At 33.5% G+C, this 18,747-nt stretch overlaps 3 protein-coding genes across 5 annotated transcripts; 2 read left to right on the forward strand and 1 right to left on the reverse strand.

The window, feature by feature from the left end:
• On the forward strand, positions 443 to 5,311 carry LOC109358319 (proteasome subunit beta type-3-A-like). The gene is made up of 6 exons (XM_019602482.1): positions 443 to 727; positions 831 to 938; positions 2,931 to 3,020; positions 3,516 to 3,600; positions 4,158 to 4,252; positions 5,119 to 5,311. Exons 1-6 carry the CDS (start codon positions 540 to 542, stop codon positions 5,165 to 5,167), a joined length of 615 nt encoding a protein of 204 aa, XP_019458027.1. The 5' UTR covers positions 443 to 539; the 3' UTR covers positions 5,168 to 5,311.
• On the forward strand, positions 7,077 to 9,946 carry LOC109358317 (LON peptidase N-terminal domain and RING finger protein 3-like). Its single transcript, XM_019602480.1, has 6 exons — positions 7,077 to 7,417; positions 7,531 to 7,610; positions 8,275 to 8,426; positions 8,535 to 8,584; positions 9,014 to 9,088; positions 9,192 to 9,946. Exons 1-6 carry the CDS (start codon positions 7,173 to 7,175, stop codon positions 9,739 to 9,741), a joined length of 1,152 nt encoding a protein of 383 aa, XP_019458025.1. The 5' UTR covers positions 7,077 to 7,172; the 3' UTR covers positions 9,742 to 9,946.
• LOC109358315 (glucose-6-phosphate 1-dehydrogenase, cytoplasmic isoform) lies at positions 11,098 to 17,997 on the reverse strand. Of its 3 annotated transcripts, XR_002108950.1 has the most exons (17): positions 17,872 to 17,997; positions 17,059 to 17,258; positions 16,512 to 16,597; positions 16,059 to 16,125; positions 15,768 to 15,954; positions 15,380 to 15,537; positions 15,229 to 15,297; positions 14,901 to 14,959; positions 14,580 to 14,616; positions 13,647 to 13,718; positions 13,225 to 13,372; positions 13,051 to 13,146; positions 12,674 to 12,744; positions 12,079 to 12,194; positions 11,553 to 11,598; positions 11,238 to 11,463; positions 11,098 to 11,185 (listed from the first exon to the last, which is right to left on the reverse strand). XR_002108950.1 is itself a non-coding variant. In XM_019602475.1 (16 exons), exons 2-16 carry the CDS (start codon positions 17,233 to 17,235, stop codon positions 11,296 to 11,298), a joined length of 1,557 nt encoding a protein of 518 aa, XP_019458020.1. In that variant the 5' UTR covers positions 17,236 to 17,258; positions 17,872 to 17,997; the 3' UTR covers positions 11,098 to 11,295. The 3 variants fall into 3 exon arrangements, 2 of the variants coding, with proteins under 2 accessions (XP_019458020.1, XP_019458022.1); XM_019602475.1 differs by having other exon boundaries at positions 11,098 to 11,463; XM_019602477.1 differs by lacking the exon at positions 17,872 to 17,997 and adding an exon at positions 17,408 to 17,482 and having other exon boundaries at positions 11,098 to 11,463.

Below are 18,747 nucleotides of genomic sequence, written 5' to 3' on the forward strand. Positions count from 1 at the left end.
AGTATATTTTAAACTTAAAAGGAGAATTAAATAATATATATATAATAATGATACCACAGTCAAATTTAAAATAAAATGCAAATATAAAAAAATTTCATTATTAGTATTTTAATATTATCTTTATATAAAAAAATAATCACAATCAAACTTAATTCGAGTTTTGAACTAAACAACCCTTATCGAGTTCAATCGAGATTTGACCTAGGTTTAACTCAATGTTACTTATTTTGCATCCATCCTAAGGACTAGTGGCGTTAACCTATGTCAATCGAAGAGAATAATTTTAAATAAAATTTTTATCGTATTAGGAGATAAATTATTTTTTCCGATCATTAGAATTATAATTATGACATATTCACTATTTTTTTTTTTTAGTTTTACAGAGGAGATAATTTATTATTATATTATTGTTGAATAATCATTTTTATATTGTTATTGTTATTCTATGTTGGCTTAACCCTAAAGAAAGAGATCAACACAATTAAAAAGGTTTTGGAATCCCAATCTTGCATCAGAATCATTCTCTTGAGTGAAAAACAATGTCGATCTTCGAGTACAATGGAAGTGCCGTAGTAGCCATGGTTGGCAATAACTGTTTCGCCATTGCTAGCGATCGAAGACTTGGAGTTCAGCTTCAAACCGTAGCCACCGATTTCCAAAGAATTTTCAAAATTCACGATAAACTCTTCGTCGCTCTCTCTGGCCTCGCTTCTGATGCTCAAACATTGTACCCTTTGTCTTTGATTTTGTTATTTCAACGGTTTATTGAATAAAAATCACTTTTTTATTTATGTTATTTTGTTGTTGTTGTTGTTGTTCTTAATTTGAAGGTATCAGCGTTTGGTGTTTAGGCACAAATTGTATCAGCTTCGTGAAGAGAGGGATATGAAGCCTGAGACTTTTGCTAGTTTAGTCTCTTCTATGCAATATGAGAAAAGGTTTGATTTAATCTATTTCTCAATGTTTATTTAGGTTATGTTTTTGGATTGTTGGAAATGGGTTAATGTTAGTGGGATTGAAATGAAATGATACTATTGTTTAGGGAGAAAGTTGGGGTAATTTTTATTGCAGACAAAATGTTAGAATCACGCTTTAGGTAGTTTGGACATGTGTTTATGAGACTGTTAGAAGACCCGATAAAGATAGTAGATCAAATGGAGGTTAGTCCAATTCCGAGAGGAAGAAGGAGACCAAGAAAAACCATAGACAAAACTATTAGGGAAGATGTACAAATCAATGTTTTGTCAATAAACATGATTTATAATAGATTATATGGCGTTATTTGATTTATGTAGGCGACCTCACCTAGTGAGATTAAGGTTTTACTGTTGTTTTGTTGTACTTGATATGATACCTCTATTTTGCTCCCTACCAATCATGGTTTTGAACTATATGATGACATTGGCTGCATAGCGTAATTTAAACCGCAATTTAAAACCATGCTCTCAATTTGGGATTTGGGTTTCATGAGCTGAATTGAGATAGAACTACCTTATTATTGATTCGTTTCACCTTAAAATATTGGAACAATGGTATGGGACATTTTCTGTTTTATCTCATTCCGGTCCATTCCATTCCACCCCCTACCATTGAATGTCCAAAAATGGCCTTATGGAAATTATGCCTCTGCTGTTAGGTAGAAAATTTCATGGAGTTAAAGTGAACTTTGAAATACCACTGCATTAACTATAACTGAAGTAAAATCAAGCAACAGTACATTGATGAACTGCACTGATGTAGTACTGAGAAATTATAAGTCATGCAGTTAACCTGAGGAACATATAATTGGATGGTAATTTGTGCTAATTGCCACATGCCCATTTTGTTCCAACTAACTCAACTGTCTCATTAGTGTTCTTCATGTCAGCTGCTGAATCAGCACCCTTCATGACATTCACTTTTATTGCTTTGAAGGAAAACATGTTAAAGTTTTTTATTTTTTGGACAATTTGTATAATGCAGTGAAAAATTGAGTTTTGGTTTTATATCAAAATTTGGATATAAAATTTCTTTTGTCCTGTAGATATTCACTGAATTTAAGGGGCACCGAAGTGACTCTTAAGCGTTACAAAAAAAAAGAAGGCACTTGGGAATTGGGATGTTTCTTTCATGTTGGCTTTATCAATGTTTACAAGTTTCACGAGTTTACATAAATCAATATATTACAGCTGTCCCAACATTTTAACAATTTAATTACACAGTGAATTAAGTACCTCTTGCTTGAGTTGAGATTGTCTTATAGGCCAATGTGTGTTGGTCCAATTGGAAGGGCTTGGGTCTCTTAAGCATGTGGTCTTGGGTTCGATCTTAGGATTTATGTCTATGAAAAATATTGTTGATTGGGGTGCCCGCTTAAGTGACTGGACGTACCCTGGAAGATTAGTTTCTTACATATCGGGTAGGAGTATGCTCTAGTAAACTAAAAAAATTGCCATGTCTTGAAGGGAACTGATAGAAATTTTTACAGACTATAAGGTTGACAAAAATGGTTTCTTAGATGTGTAGTCAGGATGAATGACAACATTTGTGCAGTTATGAAAATAGTAGCAGTGGAAGAGATTGTTGAGAACTAAAAGCAATAAATAAGGTAAGGATTTACCTCTAGTTTTGTCTCCTGGGCTGTACCAGAAGTCATAACTATATAGACGGAGAGTGGAGATACATGTCATATGTGAAGCTTCTCTTCCTATTATTAATTGTTGATGGTGAATTTTCTCCATGTTTTGCCAATGGTTGTAGACTGTATTTCGCTGTAGGATGAACCATGTTAAATTCTATGTTGTCTATTTTTCTCTCCCTGTTTTCTGTTTCTCCGCTTGTTTACAGAAAATCATAACCAATCACAAGATTGTAGTTTTTTTTTGGGTTATGTTAATAAACTCAATATTTTGAAACTGTTAACACAAAATGTACTTCCTTTTGCTTTTCAGGTTTGGTCCATACTTTTGCCAGCCTGTAATTGCCGGATTAGGGGATGGAGACAAACCATTCATTTGCACAATGGATGCAATTGGAGCGAAGTAAGTTGAATTGTTCTATAGTCCACATTTTCTTGTTGAAGGAGGTTTTTGTGTGTTAAAACTTGTAGTTGTAGTAGATGTTAGCAACACCTAGTATATATTGTAGAATGCCATGTTAATAATATGCATTTCTTTTAGGCCATATTCTTGAACATCTTATTCATTTAGCTAGAGAACCTCTATCATCTGAAAATGTGAACAATTTTGCCGAACTTCATAACTTTCAGTAATTCCAGCTATAATAAGGAATCAGCCATGAGTGAGAATTTCAGAAATGTTTTTTTCGTTCAAGTTTTTGTAGTCGAAAAATGACTCACGGGGTAAAATGAAGTAGCATAACAGTCATATGCATATGTTGGTTTCAACTGTGACATATTGGGCGTATCTCTCTCTCTCTCTCTCTCTCTCATGCACAGGCACTGCCTTTTTTTGTGAATTTATTCCCACCTTTAATTATTAGAATAACCTAAAAATTATATTATTTCATGTATGCAGGGAGCTTGCAAAAGATTTTGTTGTTGCTGGCACTGCATCTGAGTCTCTATATGGTGCTTGTGAAGCGATGTTTAAGCCTGACTTGGTTTGTCACGAAATTTAATGTGTTCTCTTTTTTGTGTGAATCTTTTGTCTTGTGTGATTTTGCAAATTAGTATGGTCATGTCTTCTATTTTGTTTGCTTTGCTAGTGTTTTAGTAACAAATAAACATCTCTAAATAGACATGTTGATTATTTCATGCATTTGATCTGGGACATCACCCATGTGAACATTATATTGCACCACAGTTATAACATATGCTCATCTTAGGTTTTAAACCTCAGTATGTCTGACTAATCAGGTGATGTCTCGGACTTTGAAGTAGAGGTTTTTATGTTTAAGGATGGTGTTTCATACACTGATTCCGAATAAATCTTTTGTTTGTTTCAACTGCGAGATCATATGTTTGCTTCTGGGACCCAAATAGAGGAGGCTAATAATAATGCCTTAATTTTGCAGTTACATTAATCTTCAAATTTTTGTGCATCATCAATTTATCATACTTACGATTTAGCTTGACAGGTTTTGTTAATACAGTTTCTTAATGTTCTTGAAAGACAAGTAACTTATGTTTTCTTGCTTGGTTTCTTATCTAAATGCAGGAACCAGAGGAATTGTTTGAGACCATCTCCCAAGCACTGCTATCATCGGTAGACCGTGACTGTTTAAGTGGCTGGGGCGGACATGTCTATCTTGTGTAAGTTTATTAATTCCTTATTGTATAAGCACTTTGGTCATTAGATTTTTACATATTGTGTATCCAACTTTGGAGCTAAGTACTCATAATTTTGGCTTTTATGCACTAGTCCATCTTACAAGCCACTATTCAAATGTTGGATGGTGTGACTTTTGCCATAGTTTACAGAAACTAATTTTGACAAATAGTATGAAAACAAATTACGGTTGTTTGCTTGGTGTCCTGGAGGTCATGAGTTCAAACCCCGGAAACAGTCTCTTTACTTGCGAGGGTAAGATTGTATACATCAACCTTTCCCAGATCCTACTAGGTTGAAGCCTTTTGAATTGGGCTATCCTTTTTAGTATGAAAACCAATCATGACCAGAGAAGTGCCCTTACGCTACAGTTGGTGAGTTTTAGTTGCCCTTTAATTCTCTTGCTTTGTCTGGTTACCATAATCACTTTGAAGAGAAACTTACGATACTCAATTTGTTCTTCAAAGTGATTGTTTCTTCCTCTTCTCATTTTAGCTTTTCAATATAAAGGGTGAGCTTGACGCAGTGAGGTTGCTACTTAATGAACATGAGGTCACAAGGTCAAACCCTGAAAACAGTCTCTCCACTTGCGAGATTAAGGCTGTGTACATCTACCATCTCCATACCCCACTAAGTGGGTATCTCGTGCATTGCGCTACCCTTTTAAGTATTTTTCTTATAGAAACTATGGGATTGATATCATACTTGGGAGAGTTAGCCTCACATACCTGTGGATGTAGTCAGCTCAGATAGGATTGCTTCCAGTGCGAAGATACCTGTACGAAACCGAAAAAATAATGTATCGTTGTGGTGACTTATTGGTCTTATATTTTTACTTTATCTGTTGCAGCACACCAACCGAAGTAAAGGAAAGGATCTTGAAGGGAAGGATGGATTAACTTTCACATCACTTTCTTGTCTGTTTAATTTGGATCTTATTATTCTGAGACCAATGGTTAATGGAAACTTACAATTACCTGAAAAATATTTACAAACGGATTCAACTGTTCTTTACTTGGATTATCAGTGACAGGAGATTATCGGTGTAAGATTGTTTGCTTTATGATTTGGAGATCATCAGTTTAAATTGCGGAAATATTCTATTCGCTTGCGAGACTAAAGTTGTGTTTAGTCATCCTCTCAAATCCCATTACATGGGAACAAAGCCGATCCTTATATATTGTAGGTCGGATGCGAGAAAAACATATTTGGGTCCACAATTTAACTATATGAAACTTGTATGTCAAAGTTTAAATAAAACTAACGACTTTAAAGAAATGAGTCTGATATCTAAGCAATCTTAGTATAAAGATTTATACATTTTCAATATATTATCTATTATTTATTTGTGTTATTTTTAAGAGTCGATGATAATTAAAAATAAATAGTAAATAATGAATTAACAGTGTATAAATTTTATAATTTTAGTGCATACATTTTTCTCAAAATAAATTGCCATGATGACAAAAGAATGAGTATCCATTGTATAATAAATGAATTTTTTTATAATAAATTTTGGATACAATAGGTTCCATACAAATTATAAGAGGCAAGATATAATTTCCTTTTCGCTCAATTATTGTTACTTATCGATGATTTGAGCCTAATATTTTCTTGGGTTCCTCCTTTTAATGAGTATTAAATGACCTTCTTACTTAATGTTAAACTCTTATTTTAATCACATATTAACTATATGATAATATAAAAAAGACGACCATTTGGTTGTCGTGGACGCAACGTTTTCATGCTCGAAAATTTAACATAATTAGAGAAACAATATCATTTCATATTAATTTTTTCAAAAATAAAAGACACAAAACAATCCATGATTTAGTCTATCCTCACTAGATCAAAACAAAATTTTCCATTAGTAATATAGTAGTCCTTATTTCATATTGATAAACGATGTTGGTTTAAGTGGTACATACTTGATTCCCCTTAAGTAAGGTCTCAGGTTTGAGTTTTGTGGATGAAAAAAATGTCCGCTGGGAAGTTAGCCCCACGTACTTGTAGATGTTCCCGACTCGGACAATTATCTCAAGTGCGAGAATACATGTGGGAAACAAAAAAAATTTTAGTGCCCAACCTTTCACCAATGCTTATAATTAGAAGGCAACTTTACACCCCTATCTTCAACTTCTTTCATAACCATTTCAAAGTTTAATAAGAGACCAATTGAGTATTGAAATCATAATTTAACTTTATTAGATACTATATTCATCATTATTCATGACTGAAGTTACAGACTCCATCATGCGATGTGACCATAATATTGTGATTGTGGTATTCGTTGCAATAACATCATATCGTAATTGCGGTACGGCACCAAATCATAATGATGTGGCTACATCAGACCGTAACGCAACCACATTTGACCGTTTAAGTTTAAAATATTATTTTTGTCACAAAATAGTTCACAACCGTAATCCTAAACGGTTGCAATCTACATCGTAATGACCAACTGCAATTTACAATTTTATTTCACAATTCAAAACACTGATCCTCATGAAAAACATGAAGGACCCAACTAGATGTTTATTCATAATTAAAATACTTGATAAATTAGGGAGCAATATTTTTATTTTGCCATGTATACTGCACAAAAAACCTTACCTAATAAACTTTTTTTTTCCTTTTAAAAAGGAAATACAATATGTGGTTATAAGTTAAATACAGTAAACAAAAAACCTAGTTTTTATTTAAAAAATAAAAAAAAGATTGGTAAGGAATAGGGATTATATGGTGGGACTGCTTACATATTATTATTCCCCCAAATCATAGCCGTTACAGTTTTTCCATAACAAAAATCTCATATTCAAATAAATTCGACCGTTAGAAAAATATTCAAACGTCTTTTCTCACTTGTTTCTGTTTTGCATTCACCATTGAAGAACACAACAAAAAATGGTGAATGAAGAACAAAAACGTTGCAGCCCCAAAACCCAAAAGAACCCATTAACAGAATCAAATGTTCAAAACAGTAACACCCTTTTCAGCCCAAGATTCAAAAATGCTGCTGCTCTTGCTGGTTGGGATGAAGAAGCATTGTTATTGGCTAGTCTTGTTGTTGAAGATACACCAGATCGTGATTCAAGAACCAAGAAACGATTCGTTTTGAATTCTAAATCTCCTCATACCAATTCAAGAAGGTAATGTGATACTTTAAATCAATGTTTATGTGTTTTGTTTTGATTAAAAAATGGTTCTTTTTTCTTTTGGTGTTTGATAATTTGAAAAGTTGATTGATTCTTTTGTTGTGTAGGAAACGTAGAGTTCAGAGGAGTCCACATTCAATCCCTGTAGCTGTTCTTAATCTTGATGAAGAAGATACTCCCAAAAAAGGTTATTATCATCACATATTTTTGTATTATTCATAATCGGTAGCAATGTTTTAAATTGCGGTTACGGTTATTGCGATTTTTTGGTACCACTAAGAGTATTCCCTCACCCTTTTGGATAAGGAACTAATTCTTCTAGTGCGTGGTTGTCCCTCCCAATAAGTGTAGCCGCCATTAATCCAAAACCTCTTGGTCATCCTGTGGATCTAACGGTTATTACGATTGTAGTCATTGTTATGTGGGTGCAGCCATTATGATGTGAATTATTTTGTAAATAAAAAAAGAGGAGGGATCCACTTACTACAAAACTTACTCCTCATCTTATCCACCAGATCTATGAAAATCTAATAGTTTGAATTAGTGAATAGATCTAAACCATTAGACGTCCTTAGAATTGATTGTTAGGATGGGGAGTAAGTGGATCCCTTCCCCATACAATCGATGTGACCCAAATGCAGTCCAATAGAGTTGTGTTGCATCTCGATGCGGCCACATCAATGTGATTTGGTTCTACAGTACTACAATATTAAATTGCAGTTACAACATTATGGTTTTTTGAGTGTTGATAACTGTAATTTTGGTCACATTCAGCAGTTTTTTTGTTGGTTGTTGTTTAGTTTTCATTTGTTTGATACTAATGTTTTTGTGATCTTATTATTAATGGACAGAAAGTGGAAAAAAGAAGAAAGAAAAGAAAACAACTACTAATGAAGGAAGTAAAATAGAAGGGAGTGAATTGAAGGAAAATGTCTCTAATGTTTCTTCTTCCAACTCTGCTCTTCCATGCATTGATAAACTAAGAGATGAACTTTCTTGTGCAGTAAGTGCCTTTGATTGTGTTTCTAAACATTGAAACCAAATAGATTTGGTTTTGGTTTTTGGTGTTTTTGTTTGAGACATGAAGATGATGTTTTATTTACTTGTGTAGATTTGTTTGGAGATATGCTTTGAGCCAAGTACTACTCCATGTGGTCACAGGTATATTTCAAATCAAAACACAAACACTAATGTAATCTCAATTTCATGTGCTCCAATGCGGGCTGATGTAACCCAAATGCGGTTGAAATGCAACCGAATCATTGTGTCCGCTTCATGTGATCCGCTTCATGTGATGTTGTCCGCATTTTTCTCTGTGTACAACAAATCCAAACAACTTTACTTTTTTTATAAATATAGGTACTTTGAAATAAGCATTACAAAAATATTTGTGACAATGATTGTAGCATTGCTGTGTTGCAAGAAGATAAGAGTCCAAGTGTTATTGTCTTGTATGCAATGCAAACAGTTTTAACTAGTTTTCATTTGATGCAATCTGTCTTAGAAATTAGTATAACAACTCTTCTCTATGTCTGTATGGAGAAATTTCAAATTGAATTCCATTCTGATTTAGAATCTACAATTTTGCAGCTTTTGTAGAAAATGTCTTCGATCCGCGGCAGACAAGTGTGGTAAAAAATGCCCAAAATGCAGGCAACTAATAAGGTGTTTATAATGTTATAACTTTACAAAGTTCTCAGATGTTAATGGTTTCTATTCCACACATAATCAATCACTAGCTTATCGATTTTTTTCCACGAAAATGCAGCAACGGACGATCTTGCACTGTGAACACCGTTCTGTGGAATACAATACAGCTCCTATTTCCACAGGAAGTTGAAGCAAGAAAAGCAGCCAGTGCTTCAAAAGTTAGACATACATCAACTACATCCAATATCCCAGAAGCAGCATTTTATAGTAACCTGAGGAATCAAAGCACGGAACGAGCATCGGGGGCATCGAGCAGAGGTATGAGTACAAGGAGAAACAACGTGATAATCGAGGATGAAGATGCTGCTGCATCGGTTAGAAGGTTTCGTAGAGAAATCGATGGACAAAGCCGAGGATCTCGGGTGGTTCACGTTCACAATAACTCAAGGAATGGAACATCTTCATCGGTAAGAACACGGACAAGAAGAGGGATTACTACTAGTCAAGATGAGGATGCTGCATTAGCTCAAAGGTTACAAAGAGAAGAGTTTATGCAGGCTTTCAGGGGAACAAGCCAGGAACAACAAACTAGTGGAGCCTCATCCTTATCTTTAGCACGAGCGAATGTGAGGGCAATGGTGCTTCGAATGAGAGATCGAAGGACATGATATGATGTAGGACTAATGCAGATGATAGATTGCAGTAGCAACTGAAGCTGCTCTCATTCTATTTGATTGGTAGTTTGTTTGGCTGAAAAAAGTGATACTCAGTAAAATTTCTCATTGAAATAGTCTGCTATAAATCACACAGCATATTGATGAGTATTTTTATAAACATTTTATCATAATTAATCTATATGTTTTTTTCTATTTCTTTTGTGTTTTTTGCTTTTCTTTAGATGTTCCAATATAACTGAAATAAGAATGAAATTATGACTTTCTTCATGTGATGATCACTTCTATGAGAAGCATTGACAAGGTCTTAGAAAATGTTTGGCTGTGTTTCTCTATAAAAAGTTTGTCATGAGAATCTTCTTTTGTTAAGTCAAGTTAACTTTTGGTTTCCTTGTTGAGTAGATGGACCAGTTGGAAAAGAGTTCATCTAACTTAATAAATTACCTCCAATGAAGTATATAGGGCACAACCTATTTACCCATACTTTTGCATTATCACCCTCAAAGTCTCATACTATATGTTAACAAGATCCATAATATTGGCTTCTCACTCTTGACTTGCATAAAATCGGCTTCCACCTGGAATTTGAGTATGACAAAGATGTAAATAGTCTTATCTCGTAAGAAATACACCTAATTTGAGTCTTACACCTCTAGGACATGAGATAATTAATATTACCGTAATGTCGAGGCTCACCCTCTTTTTACCACTTGCATGTTTGACATTAAGTTGTGTAACTTCATAACTAGCTAACTTCAAGGATCATGAAAGGAGTAGTTGTTGCTTTAAGAAAAGGCAAAGAAAGAGGGATGTGATGGAAGAACTAGAGGAGAAAGTGTGAGGGATGTTTTTGCTATCATGTGACTTTGATCAATTTATCTCATTAGATATGCACCATATAGTGCAAAAGCTTGGTTGGATGGTCAATTTGGTTTTGGTCTTCAAGCAAACCAACATAGAGAAGTTGCCTGGGTGAGTCAATTAGCACAGGAAACATATAGGATAAAAGCACAATTAACCGAAACTCGTTAACAAGTTTTTTTGTCTTCTTCTCTTTTATTTATTGGATTGCTTTAATCAAATGTGTTACTATACAACAGTTGCTTTCGCTGCAACAACAATATTCAAACAAGTTATTCGGATTGGATACATGGTTCATTCGATACACATGTCACGATTCTTCTATGTTATTATTGCGAGTTTTTCTTAAGTGAATCGGGTATATGGTACACGATATAGCGAATTTGTTACGCATTTTGCATGATAAATGAGAAAACCTAGTGACTATCATTTAGGAGATTGTACAATGGGTTTGTACAATAGAGCCATTGAATGATGAAATACAAATACTAGTATATGAACTTCACTTTCCATTTATTTTGCATTGAGACAAATCTCATTACACAAACTGTGTCAAACACTGATATATGTGTTTAAATGCTTGATACACACAATCATAAGGAAATAGCCCTTTTCTAAGGGAAGATCCACAAGCTTATTGCACAATAGAAGCAAATGGAAATAGTGTTTTTATTACATTTGATCACACTATAGTGAAGGAGGTACCCATATATAACCATGTGTTTGAACATAGCCAACTTTTTCTAGCAACTCATCTGCTTCTGCAGGACCTCTGCTTCCGGGTTGGTAAGGGATCGGTTTGAACTCCCCTTTATCAATTCTGTGCAAAAGTGGTGTAAAGATCTTCCAGGATGCCTAAAAAATATGAGACCAAATTGTATAATCATTGAAGTTTTTTAACCAAATTCCGGTTCAATAGTCTATCAAACATGTAATGATCTTACCTTTAGTTCATCTCTGCGAACAAAATGTTGCTGATCGCCTCTAATTCTGTAAAACAAATTCCATTATTATCATTTACTTCAATTCTATTTCTTTCAATGATCGAAACAGTTGGCCAAGTAATGCATGCAATCCTATTTCTTCTATATGCATTTCAGCTTGCTGAACATTTTTTAAATCAACTTATGTTACTATGTACATTGATCTAAGATAAACTTAATGTGTGGCATGTTTATTTATTTTAACATATCAAATCTGTATTACAAAATTCCGTCTATAGACAGCATAAGCAAGTTGGAAATAGCATCTTCACAAGTGAAGGTAAGGTTGCATATATCACTAGATGGAAGCCTCGCTCACTGGGCTATCGTTTAGACATCATAAGCAAGAACTCAGAGAAGAAATATACACGTAAGGTCTAGTTATTGAAACTGCGTTCTAATTCATTTGTAAAAAAACTCTCATGCATATGTATTACTCGTTGAAACAATTAACAAGAATAAACATGAACTCGGAGAAGAAATGTACGTGTCAAGAATCAGACGCTCATAAGCCTCTGGAATGGCTAATCCTTGATACCGTTGTCGGTATGACAAATCTAGTTCACTTTGAACTGTTGACATCTCCAGTCCAGGTTGCTTGACCTGCAAGACACATTGAACTAGTGAGGCCACAATAAAAAATAGCATTGAGTTATTTTATGCATTTTGTGCCCATAGCTTAAAGTATTTAACTCCATGCAACTTTAGTTCCATTACACAAACCCTTAGCTCTGATGATTTGCATACACTCAAGCCTGAAGACTATTTATAACATAGATACATGATTCTCTCATATAGTAAATTCTCGAGTTCACTGCAACTTCAGATCCTCAATAAATTCAGAGACAAAACATAGAAACTGTAGATAATCAGGTACATAGTTACATTACATGGTTCCGTCGTTTATCTTGGATAACGCATACCAGGTTCATCATAAAGGAAGTCTTGTAGTAATAATGTAAAAACTGATGAACTACATAGAACCGGATACCAAGCACCGGTACGGTGTACCATGTAAATATGGTCAGGTCAAACAACTGACATACTTGTCCTGGTTATGGTCATCAGAATGATAGACTTACCGTAAGCTTCATGTAAATAGCTTCCAGAGGCTGTAGGCGGATAACAAACTCATTTCTCCCTTGCGTTTTACCTAAACATGTGTGAATTTAATGTAAGGTTTAAGCTTAAAAAATATTATAATGACAACAAAGTAACATTTATCAAAGACAAGGAAGAATATATGTGAGCTAATATTTATGTTAATTGCCGGAGCATTCATTCTATGCTAATTTAGAACAGGTTTCTTTGCTTGTCACCTTTTGGGACGATGGATTATCGGGATGAGCCACATTCACTTTGAAGATTGATGTAGAGAACATACAACAAAAGATGCATAACAATAAAAAAGCATGTATAAATCAAGAACACCCATAAATCAAAAGGTATGGTGCCATACACTTGAAAATATCACCGGGAACATCCTTGAATTGAATCCGTATCTCTGCCTTTCTAGAATTTAAGGCCTTTCCTGCTTTTAGTATGAAAGGAACACCTGATGCAAAAACAAGAATGACGAATGCACAATAATATATTTGTTCTTAGGAATGAAATGGTGGAAATTTTGTCATACCCTCCCATCTTTCATTGTGTATTCGCAGAACAACGGTTGCGAAAGTTGGAGTGTTTGACTGATCAGGCACAGTTGGATCATCTTTATAGCCCTGATATTGTCCAAGAACAACCTCATCATCTTTGATAGGGATTACGGATTCAAGAACCTGCATTTTTCATAGTAACCAGAATGTGGTAAAGCGGCTTGATCTCAAAATTGCGGCATGATCTCAAAATTGTGCAACACGGAAAGTTTCAAGTAATCAGTTATAAAAGTATCCCTCTTCAATGCAGCTGTAAGTATGCATAGTAAAATCTAAAAGGAGAGTAAGTAGTAAGCATTGACATCGATTTATTCGTATAGAGTATCAGGATGAGAGTGGCTGAAAAAATGACAGAATAGTATTGATTTACATGTAAGTTGAACAGACAGAGGCAAACCTTCACTTTCTCGTCCCGGATGTGCTCAGGCTTGAGAGAAACTGGTTTTTCCATAGCAACCAAGCAAAGAACCTGAGTTGGTAGAAAAATAATGAACAAATTTGACATAAAGTATAGTATCTATGCACAATGTAAAGAACTCTTACACTATCAGTGTATACATCTTTTTTCTCTTTGACGTATTAGGCTAATAAATGTATAGCATGGAACTATAAAGTCATAATGGGTTATTTTTAAGGTACTATTATGCCTTTGGTGTTTGTGTAATATATACCAAAAATGAAATTAACTGATATAGATTGAGTATATCAGTTTGAGTACATGGAGGTACTTGAATATTGGAATTACTAGTTTGAGTAGTTTCCTTCAATGTATTATTTTTTACACTATCAAATGCTAATAGTTTCCTTCAATACCCCTTCAGTAGTTAGTAGTTAATAATTTTATTCTGAAACATTGCTGATACAATGCTAATTTCAGCACTAAAAGTTTAGCACCGAGGCCTTAATTTTATAATGACATAGATATATTATAAGTACGAGTTAACATTTTCAGCTTTATCTAACTCCCCCTCAATAAGATTTAGAGTAAAGACCTATTTAGGTCCCACAAAATTTTGGCGAGTACCAATTTGGTTCATGAAAAGTTGAAAACCCCGAAATGGTCCCCGAAGTATCAAATGGGGTCAAATTAGTCCTTTTTTATGACCCCTAACGGAAACTAGTGCGACTCACATTCACGATCATTAAGTGCTAATTTAGATTTTTTTTGTCGGGAATCACCAAAACATAGGTATTCACTCTAAGATTTAAGCTTTTGGGAGATGGGAAATCAAGTAAAAAATTTGTATCTCATTATTACTTGACATTACAAGATAACTATAACAATGTTTAAATATGTGATATATATTTCATTATAAAATGAAGCCCTCACCTGCAGCAAATGGTTTTGAATAATATCTCGAATAATCCTGCCAAATAAAAGGTACATCATTAATGACTTATCATATATGGTTTCTCATTTGCAGAAAGAGATAACTCTTACAAAATATAAAGTAAAATTTTATTAACCGAAAATACTTACGAATGAAAATTAGAAGTTTTGCATTCAATATTATCAAGTAAAGTAAAAACTTGTATACATTAAAAAGTTATTGTTTTTCGATATCAATTCATGTCAGAACCTACTATTGGCATCACTAGTCATTTGAAAACTTTGTTAAAGAAACCAGCTACAACAAATCTCTACACATACCCGTATTGGTCGAAATATCCACCACGACCTTCAGTTCCAAAATCCTCTCTGAAAACTATCTGCCATAGAATCAAAAGCCAAGCTCAAGTTTTAAATCACGGTACCTCAATTTCGGTAACAATGCAGTGTCTGAACTAGGCAACAAAGAAAGTTATGACAAAATATAACATGGTATCTAAAAAAATGAAAAGTAGATAGATAAAACTATGCATGGTCAAAAGCTCAACTAATAGTACCAGCCATAATTTCATTAATAAAATAGAATTGTAAGTTGTTTGACCCTTAAATCAAAGTTGTACATTGTCACTTTGGAGAATAAAATTCGCACCTGCACATTGTCAATATTGTCTCGGTTCCATAGAGGTAAGAAAAGTCGATTTGCAAAACGAAGTACTAACTGCCAATATGGGTCAAATGAAGAGGGATGAGGCAAAGTTCATGAACCAAACAAAAAAAGTTACAATATAATCATTTCTTACCAAATTCTGCACTAGTTCCTTTCCCAAGTAGTGATCAATACGGTAAATCTGTGGTTCCTCAAACAACTCTCCTATCTGATTACTGAGTTCTTCTGCTGATCCGAGATCCTTTCCAAATGGTTTCTCGACAACAACACGTGTCCATCCACCAAGATCAGCTGATAAAAGGAAGAAGATGCACCAATAGAGACAATATTTGATGTTCTCGATAAATAAACAGGAATCATGAAATTTAAAAGAAATTAGTAAATGTTGGAATGTTCATGTCAGAAAAGCGTATGAAATTTGAAGCAACGAAATTGGTTTAAATGTGCATTACTCCTTAAAATGTTAAGCTACAAAACACAGTTCCTATCCCATTCCCCAACCATAGAGGATAACATCTTACATTTATTCATGCAACAAGTCTTGATCATCTTGCAAACAGATGGATACACAGAAGGAGGAAGCGCGAGATAGAATAGTCGCCGAGATGAACCCTCTACACTGTTTATTGAAGATTCATGGTTTGAAATCTCTTTATCCAACAAGTGGAAGCCATCCTCGGAATCATAAGAGCCGCTCACATATTTTATCTAAAAGGAAGAAAGAAAATGAACATCAGACCAATTAGAAGAGTACTTTTTAGCGAGAGCATGACAAAATATCCGTAAAGTGGGGCAAGACAAACACTGCTAACCAAATTCAAAAACTCGGTTACATCCTCCAACTGTTTCGGGGAAACACCTTTTTCGGGAACAAGATAGCTGCATATCAAATCACATTTGTTATGCTTACGAACAGTTCAAACACACATCAATGAAATGCATACATGAAAGCTATAAAACCACTTTTCTTATGCTTAAATGCATCAACAAATGAGTTTGCATAAAGAATGCATTCTATATAACAACTTTGTGAAAGAAACAGCAAGCAAAAATTCATGGCATAATATGCATAGAACAAACTTCATGGTAAAGCCTTTTTTCGCTAAAGAAAATAAGAATCCAGAAAATTGTTGCATAACTATTCACATATAACTAACTTCAACAACTCTGGAGTAGCTGGTTGTAAATTATTTCAATTTTTTTTTTATTATTACTATTATTTCAGAAATCCTTGAAAAAATAATAGATATTGAATACAGTCTCACCCATGCAATCTGTTTCTCAATTCATCATCAGAGATTTTTGTCCTTGCATAGCCAAAAATACAAACTTGATCTTGTGGTAGGAATCCCTGCGAATATAGACATCAAATACTAGAATGATTCTTCAAGAGAAACAAATAAATAACTATTAAAATGTATTCCATGTAATCTTCCACAAAAGGACTAATTACTAATATGCACTTGATATCAAATTAGCATTAATTTATGAACAGAAATTAAAAAAAAAATGAACTAGTGCTTGATCAGAACGTTATTCTCTCAGGGTCTATTTGCGAGTTGATTTTGGAGCGAAAATGAAGGCTTGAGAGTCATCTTACAAATGTATTTCATGGCTTCCTAGTCCTTCCCCTTCCCTTCCGAAACCAACCCGTAAACAGACCTTTAAGGATGTTCCATTGGGCCGTCTTTAGTTCCACAATCATCTATATCGATTTTCTTTGGTTTCACAACAGTTCTTCTATATGACACTCATCAACATAATCAAAAAAAGATTTTGATGCATTGTTACATAAATTGGTGGTAACAAAACCTGGCAATATAGATGGAAAAGTGCAGGAAATGTCTTCTTCTTTGCAAGATCACCAGAAGCACCAAGCACAACAATAGAGAGGGAACCAATTTCAGGTGAATTTCCTTCCTCTCTTGATAAAGGAGATTCAGTTTCAAAGCTGAATCTTCTTTCAATGTGCCATTCATTTGACCCCATCCTCTACCACTACTTTGCACTATCTATCATATGCCATCAAATCATAATAACAAGTAAGCAAACATGCTATGCTGATTTTTCCGGTGAGTTAGATGTATGCAACCTTATCCCTGTAAGTGAAGAGTTTATTTCCAGGATTTAAACTTACACACCATAAGGCAAACAACCTTACCTTTGCAAATGAAGAGATTATTTCCGGTATTTGAACCTCCAGGCCACAAGGCAAACAACCTTATCCTTGCAAGTGAAGAGGTTGTTTCCGATATCTAAACCTTCCAGGCCACAATGGAGGAAGAACTACTTACATAAGGAATCTTCACAAGTTTGCAAAATTGATAAACACAACAGGAAGAGAACTACCTTTGCACATGCAAATGGATCAAAACACTTAAAAAGAAAGAAAAATATATATATATACACTGAAGCATTATCCATCATTCATATTTTATTATTATTGACTTTTAAATATAAATAATATAAATGAACGTTGAATTATTTTTGTATCAATCTTTATAGTGATAGTGCATAGATATAAATATTGAAGAAGAAAGATGATGAAATGAAAAGAGTGATCCAAAACACATGCAAGGATGAGGAAAGTGAAGGAAAAGTTGAAGTTAGAATGAAGTGAGGTACCTAATTTTGATGCAAAGGTAGATTTGTGTAAGATGTTGAGAGAGTGAGAGTTGCTTTAAAGGTTGAAAAAAAAAACAGTTGGTTAATTGTTCACCAACTACCTTCTTGTTCTTCATTGTTGCTCACTTGTCAGTCAGAATAACGAGCTCGTAATCCGAGTTAGAATTCTCTCCATTAATAAAATATATAATTTTTAATAACATATTTATTATTATAATATTATATTTTTGTCATTATAAGTAACGGGAGAAATAAGTATATGAGGATTATTGTTCTCTTAATTCCTTTGTCTACTATTTTTCTCTACATTTTTTTTTCTATAAATATTTTTTTGTTTCAGTTTTGTGTTCTAGCACTAAATTTTTTTAAAATAAAAAATGGAAAAAATAATAAAACGAAAGTGAGAAAATGAGTCACTCCAAAGTATATAAAAAGTGAAGGAAGTGAGAAATAATGTTATTATCTTTAAAAAGACTCTTAAGTAAAAAATAATTGAAATGAAGAAAAATGTTATATTTTATAAAATCAAACCTAAGTACTCGCTTAAAAAAATCTTAGAAAAATGTTATGTTTATCCATATAAAGTTGTTACTATAAAATTTATATGTTAATTTTTTTATAGTTTATACTTACTTTTTAAACTTATTTATTAAATATTACTTTAAGAGGAAATATAAATAATATAAAAAAACAACTTTGTATCTCCTCTTATTGCTCCAGCTTTGAAAGAATTGAATTAAAATCTATAAAAATTGTACTGGATTAAAAATAATTTAATACTTCTAATATCTATAATAATATTAACATGCATATTTTATAGTCTAAAAAAATAACCAAAAACTAAAAATAAAAACCCCATTTTTGTATTTTTTTTAT

The sequence above is a fragment of the Lupinus angustifolius genome, chromosome LG10, assembly GCF_001865875.1.
Source record: "Lupinus angustifolius cultivar Tanjil chromosome LG10, LupAngTanjil_v1.0, whole genome shotgun sequence".
In the NCBI taxonomy this organism is placed as follows: Eukaryota; Viridiplantae; Streptophyta; class Magnoliopsida; order Fabales; family Fabaceae; genus Lupinus; species Lupinus angustifolius.

Bases quoted from the DNA above. Each gene is read 5' to 3' on its own strand.
- LOC109358319 (XM_019602482.1), top strand. From the start codon at position 540: ATGTCGATCTTCGAGTACAATGGAAGTGCCGTAGTAGCCATGGTTGGC. The intron at 939-2,930 runs GTTTGATTTAAT...TTTGCTTTTCAG, and splicing joins TCTATGCAATATGAGAAAAG to GTTTGGTCCATACTTTTGCC. The intron at 4,253-5,118 runs GTAAGTTTATTA...TATCTGTTGCAG, and splicing joins GGCGGACATGTCTATCTTGT to CACACCAACCGAAGTAAAGG.
- LOC109358317 (XM_019602480.1), top strand. From the start codon at position 7,173: ATGGTGAATGAAGAACAAAAACGTTGCAGCCCCAAAACCCAAAAGAAC. The intron at 7,611-8,274 runs GTTATTATCATC...ATTAATGGACAG, and splicing joins AGAAGATACTCCCAAAAAAG to AAAGTGGAAAAAAGAAGAAA. The intron at 8,585-9,013 runs GTATATTTCAAA...ACAATTTTGCAG, and splicing joins ACTACTCCATGTGGTCACAG to CTTTTGTAGAAAATGTCTTC.
- LOC109358315 (XM_019602475.1), bottom strand. From the start codon at position 17,235: ATGGGGTCAAATGAATGGCACATTGAAAGAAGATTCAGCTTTGAAACT. The intron at 15,298-15,379 runs GTAAGAAATGAT...CCATATTGGCAG, and splicing joins AGGAACTAGTGCAGAATTTG to TTAGTACTTCGTTTTGCAAA. The intron at 12,745-13,050 runs GTATGGCACCAT...ACACATGTTTAG, and splicing joins TCCCGGTGATATTTTCAAGT to GTAAAACGCAAGGGAGAAAT.